The sequence below is a fragment of the Chamaea fasciata genome, unplaced genomic scaffold (genome assembly GCF_029207755.1).
Source record: "Chamaea fasciata isolate MVZ Bird 193981 ecotype frontalis unplaced genomic scaffold, bChaFas1.0.hap1 SCAF_1, whole genome shotgun sequence".
In the NCBI taxonomy this organism is placed as follows: Eukaryota; Metazoa; Chordata; class Aves; order Passeriformes; family Sylviidae; genus Chamaea; species Chamaea fasciata.
The window spans coordinates 98,436,418-98,442,417 of record NW_027094086.1 but is presented as its reverse complement, the minus strand read 5'-3'; the positions used below and the strand labels follow the sequence as shown (position 1 = coordinate 98,442,417).

General features: G+C 43.1%; 1 protein-coding gene across 8 annotated transcripts in view; it reads left to right on the top strand.

Annotated features, from left to right (window-relative positions):
* The first annotated feature begins 4,453 nt into the window (after positions 1-4,453).
* Positions 4,454-6,000, top strand: part of GOLGA4 (golgin A4) — a 79,034-nt gene continuing 77,487 nt past the window's right edge. For 7 of the 8 annotated variants that reach the window (XM_066190606.1, XM_066190598.1, XM_066190612.1 and 4 more), the window contains exon 1: positions 4,454-4,632. In XM_066190606.1, the coding sequence (XP_066046703.1) occupies positions 4,546-4,632 (87 nt within the window). In that variant the 5' untranslated portion in view covers positions 4,454-4,545. The remainder of the gene's footprint in view (positions 4,633-6,000) is intronic. The other variant, XM_066190592.1, reaches the window with a different exon arrangement.

Sequence of the window (6,000 nt, the reverse complement as noted above, 5' to 3'; positions counted from 1 at the left end):
CATATGTGGGCTGGTGTTGCTGACAGCTAGACAAATCTAGACTGGCATGAGAATTGTCTTTTACATTTATGCTCCATACCCTTTCCCAAAGAAATAACTTAATTAATGACTGCTATAGATTGAATTTGGAACCTTTATTCTTAATTATCTACCACAGTCAGTGCCTTTTGCAAGTATACATGTATCTTTTGCAGACGGCACCATGATGTCATATTTCTTGTTTTTAATCTATGTTAACTGGTGTACTTAAGGAATATTAAAAAGGTGGGGCATATCTTCACTTTCAACTACTTTTAACTTTACAAGTAAATCTGCTAGGATCAGACCAATCCTCTAGAAATAAGGTATCATTCAGTTAAGTATGGGATTTTGACATTCTGTGTGAAAGAATGTAGTTTGAGACATTTTCCTCAGGACTTCTGTAGGGTTTAGAGTAAATGCTTTGTATGTTACAATGTGTTTCAATCAAACCTGCTCAGATGCAAAAACATTTAAATCCCATTTAGAAGGCTTATGATAGTTTTGCAGAGTTATTGTACATATCTTCAGAATTTGGATACTGCTGCTTAATGTGGGATGCCACTTTGTATAATTGGAGCAATACTAGACACATAGCTATGTATCAGAAAAGATACTGTAATAGATACATAGTATTAAATTCGTGAGTTAAAATTGTGTGTATTAAAACTTTGCAGTGGAATGTAAAAACCCCTGAATTCCTGGAAACAGTTCCAGGGCATCTCTTTGCATACCACAGTCTTTTCACAGTCCAAAGGTGTTACCTCGACATCTGCCAGAGAGATAACCGGGAAATGGCCCATTAAGCATGGGCTGACCACATCTTCACAGTTCATCAGGAGATCTGATGCCAATCTAGGCGGAGGGTGGCAGAAACCTTCTGACAGAAGATCTGGAGACTTTTCATTCAGACGTCTTTTCAATTTCTCAGGAAAGTCTGTCAGATAACCCTTGTGGATACCACACATTTCAATGATTATGTTATGTACATGATGTCATGCTCTTCGGGTTCTTTGTTACTGTCTTGTTTTCGCCTCAGGGTAGAAAAATGGTATAAAACACCTACCCTGAGACCCCGCATTTGTGGCCAGTACTCCGGAGAAGCACCCTTTGCTGCTCCCGGATTGTCCACCCAACATTCGATCGATGCTGTCCTGATTTATTGTGGCGTTTCCCAAAATTGCTTTTCAAATTTGTTAAATAAATCTTTGATTTTGGAAATTGGCTCTGATCATTTATAAAAATTCAAGAGCATAAAAATTCACATTGATTTTTTAAAGTGCCACCAATCTATATATGGTTAAATGATATATACAAATACTATTTCATCTCTTTCTAAAATCCAGGTTGGACACCTCCTGTGAAGAGCAGGAGGTGATTAAGTACCTTGAAATTTACACAACAAAAGTCCTTGTTGTAGTAGTAAAATTCCCCTAGAAAATATCCAATTATAATATGATTACCAGATTGGTATTATTGCAACCCATTATCAGAGTTTCAACTAATAAATCCCTTTACCATTTTCTGTAGTAACTATGAATTTAGTGTAGGAAAAAGGACTTACCATAGTTTCTAGTCTCAAATTTGTTCTCTTTCACATAGCCTTTAGGCCTACAAAAACATCTGTACATGAGAAACACTCAGAACATACCACTTCAAGCTTTAAATTTTCCAAGGAAATAATATAGAGCTCTCTTCTGTGTTGTATATATTTTATGAATTAATTTTAAAAGCTGTGCTTTTCTACTTGATAGCTACAGGAGCTAGTGACCTTTTAATTATGCACCTGTCCATCAAATTCACATATTACATCTAGTGACTTAGGTTTAAATCAGAAAAGTAATCTCAACAGAAAAAGAGAATATGAGCTAGCATTTGTAATAGAGAAGATAGGTATGAGAGGCTCATGGATTTACTAGGTTATTGAAGGCTGTTAAAGGGTTTCCCAAAGCATTCATCAGGCAATGCTCCTCTCACTTGATAACCTCTGAATTTTACTGCCATGCTGCTGCATGTCATGTTTAGAGGAAACAGAAGCTATCTCACTGAAGTAGAAAATGTTGTATTTTTATAGACGCAATAAACTTAATTGCCATTTTATCTCATTTCCTCATGGACTGCTATTCAGATGGTTTTGCCCTTTAAGTTCTGGCAACATTTCCCCTATAACTCTGTATACCCTACAAATCTTCAAGATACTTACCCAACTATAACAGCTTATAGCTTCAGATTAACTTTTTGAAGGTGTTCGAAATCAACAGTTCTTCTCACCAAAAATCAGCAGAATGTGCAAATCACTGCCAACATCTGAATTATACATAGTAGTCCTAACAGGAACGCACAAACAAAACGGTCACTACCAGTCACAGTTCATCTACAACTGAACAGATTGCTAAAATATATTTTTGTTTAAACATGTAGCAAAAAACCTAGGAAAACCAGCAGTTTATTTTTGCTGTAGATGTATCTTGATTATTTTTATAGTCAGTGTAACAACAGACGAGAAAATAATTTCATATCCACTCTTTCCCCCTCAAATTACTTAGAGATTTCAGGAATTCGTGCTAAACATGAGGCCTGTTTCCCTACCAAATATGCCCTCGCTGCAGTCAAGTGCTGTAGACACTGCAGGAGGTGGCAGTCACTTCTTTCGGTTTGTGTGCTTTTGCTTTGGTGGTCTGCTCGGTTAAAGCGAAATTTGTTTTCTCTTTTCCCAGCAAGCAAAGATGCTACTGCACCAACTTTTTTGCTTTTTCCAGCACTGGATGAGATTCTCATACAGTTTGAGTTTTCCATGTCTGCAGCAGCTAAAGCAAAAGCATTGCTGGCTCTTTGCTACTTTGCCATGTCAGAGCTGTAAACCACTGTAGCAGATGTAATGAATAAATTCTTGTATAAAATATTGTATGATATAAATCTGAAATTGTCACTGTAAGTTTAGATTCCAAAAGCAGCACAAGGCGTCTCCAAAATTCCAAGGTCCATTGTGCAACTGTGAAATAGCAGAATTTGCAACAGAAAATGCAAGGTTGAACACGAGATGGCCCATTCATCAAGAGTGGACCTCCAGTTCACGGCTGATCAAGATCTGATACCAATCTTGGTGGAGGACATCTGGAGGATGATCAAATCAGCTCCCCAATGAAAGATTCCTGGAATGCCTTTCATATTGTCAGAAAATTCTTTCAAAATCCAGCTCTGAAATAAAGAAATACATGAATATTCGGACTTTCAGTGGACATTGCCTCTGGGCAGAAAAACTCTATAAAAATGGTACACCGAGACCCAGCATGTGTGGACAAGGTTGGACAGCACCGTTGCTGCTGCTCCTCTGTCCACCCAACATTCGATCGATGTTGTCCAATTTTATTGTGGCTGTCTCAAATTGATTTTGGAAATAACTAAATAAATTCTTTAATATTGGATTGGTTATTGATCATTTATAACACCACTAAAAGCTCCATTTTGCAGAGAGAACTCTGCTGCTCAACAGCAGAATGTCCTGCAGGAGCTGGAGCGTGGTGCAGAGAAGGTACAAGGGAGCTGGGGACGGATGTGGAATACAAGCCTGGTGGGAGGAGGTGCTGAGGGAGCTTTAGCCAGAAAATCTGCAGGCTCATGACGGACCTTCAGGCAGACTTGCAGAAACCCCTACAGGACAGTGCTCAGCACAAGGGCTGCTTCCCTGCCAAACATGCCCTTGCTTAGTCGAGTCCTGTAGGCAGTGGGCAGCAAGTGGCAGACCCTCACCTATTTCGATTTGTGTGCTTCCCCTTGTCGGTTTGCTCGGTTACAGAAGCCCGATTTGTTCTCTCTTTTTCCAGCAAGAAACGATGCTACTGCACCAACTTTCCTGCCTTTTCCAGAACTGGATGAGAGTCTGCTAGCGTTTGAGCGTTCCATATCTGCAGCAGCTTAAGCAAAAGCTATCTATCGCTGACCGACTCAGGAGTACTCTCACGCGAGGGTTACAGATCCTCAGGGTCAGCATTCTGGCAAATCGAGCGTCTCCGTGGCGGGGTTTAAGGTACGGAATCAAACGGCTACGGCGGCGGAAAGGCGAAGCTTTCACCGCTCTGTTATTCTTCCCTCCGGGCAGAAGCAGTCACTCCGCCACCCGCTCCATTCACAGGACGGAACCCCCGCCCTCCCTCGCTGGGAGAGATGTAGCAGGTGAGGCCGGCAAGCGCCGCGCCGACCCGCCCTGCCGAAGTCCTGGCCCGGCCCAGGGCCACGCAGGCTGCGCTTCCGCCCGCACCGTGGAAGGAATAGCCCCGGGTATTGCGCCTGGAAGTTTGTGCCTCGCCGCACACCGTGCCGGCCGACGCGCTCGTCTCCACGTTGGCTGCGCAGGCGCACCGGTCGCGGCTGCCTGCTCCCCGCGGGGGGGGTGGCCGAGGGCGGAGCGGCGGTGGCTCCGTGGGCCGGGGGGAGGGAGGATCAGTTCCGCCGCCCGCTGAGTGCCTCTCGGCGCCTGACCGGCCGGCCCGAGCACCGTACCCTCATCTCCTTCTCCTTCCCTCCACCATGTTCAAGAAGCTGAAGCAGAAGATCAGCGAGGAGCAGGTGCTGCCGCGCGGAGCGGGGGGACGTGCGGGCTCCCTCCCAGCGCAGGTACGGCGGGGCGGGCCCGCTGGGAGACGTGTCCGCCGGACCGCTGTGGGCCCTTGTGACGGCCTTTCAGCCGGCGGGGCAGGGCTGCACCTAGCCCGGGGAGGCCTTGGCGTCCCGCGGGTCGGTCGGACCGGTCCCGCTGCCGCGGGAGGGTCGCGTCGCGCAGGCCTGGCGTACTGAAGGCTCCGGGGTTGGTCGGCTGGCGGGAATCGCTCCCCGGGTCGCTGTCAGTGCGGGGCGGCTTCACTAGAACTTCGTCATCTAAGTTTGTTGTTACCGATCTGCTTCCTGCCAGAGATCGTGCTTCGTTATGGCCACTTGACAAAAGCTGTCTTGTGGAGGAATGTAAAAACCATCTCTTGCTTGAACATCAAACAGAATGAAACAGAAATGGGTTTCTACCTTATCATTTAAAGTAATGATACTTTCACATGCACCGAATAACAGTCCAGCATTGAGTACCCTAGTTATCCTTTCCTCTTATCTTAATGTTTGTTCTATCAGTTCTGTACATCCCTTCTGTTAACGTCTTTTTAAAGCGCTGGTTTGCTTGCCTCGAGTTTATTCTTGCGTTTTTCTAAACTGTAGATTAATTGAGAATATAGTATAAATATGAGAACAAGGCGTTTATTTATTTGTTCTAGTCATAATTTAATAGGCCATTTTCCTCTTGCATGTACTTTCACCAAGTTATTATAAATGTATTCTAGAAAAGGTTGTTTTTAAGTGATGATAATACACACTAGATAGGACATATGTGCAGAGTAAGTGAAAGTGGTCAAAAAATATTGTGGTGATTTCTTGCGTGTGTCAAATTAGAATAAACTCTCTCATTGCAAATTTTGAATAGAAAGACTTCAACAAGTTCACTTCCTATTGACAAAGTCTGCTGATAATGTCTGTCTGTGTCTCATTGCTAGGTTAAATATCCTGTGTATCTTGGAATCTAAAAGTATAAAAACTGATATAAACTCTGAATCTTGTGAATGTTAAGCTACAGACAGGTAATATAGTTAATTTGACAAATAGGTGATTAGTTGCCTGGGCTTGATCTGAGTGTAATTTGAACTACTGGGGGATTTGGCGCTGCACAGTCTCAGTATTAGACCATGGTTTCAAAACTGATGACAATTATGTTCTATTCTTTGAATCCCTCATTTGTGAAATAGAGGTAAGATTTTTGGAAATTGAACTGTTGTGAAGTTTTATGTAGCTTGTTGAGTCTTACTTTAAGGCCTTCCAAAGTATTAATTCTGTGCCTTCTCTAACTAGTATATTTTTGTTAGTTGCAGTTTAGGGTGCTGTCTTAATTGTCATGTGGTGAACTTTTAGTGCTCTGCAAAAGAGATTGAGCTGCAGAGTTTTCTG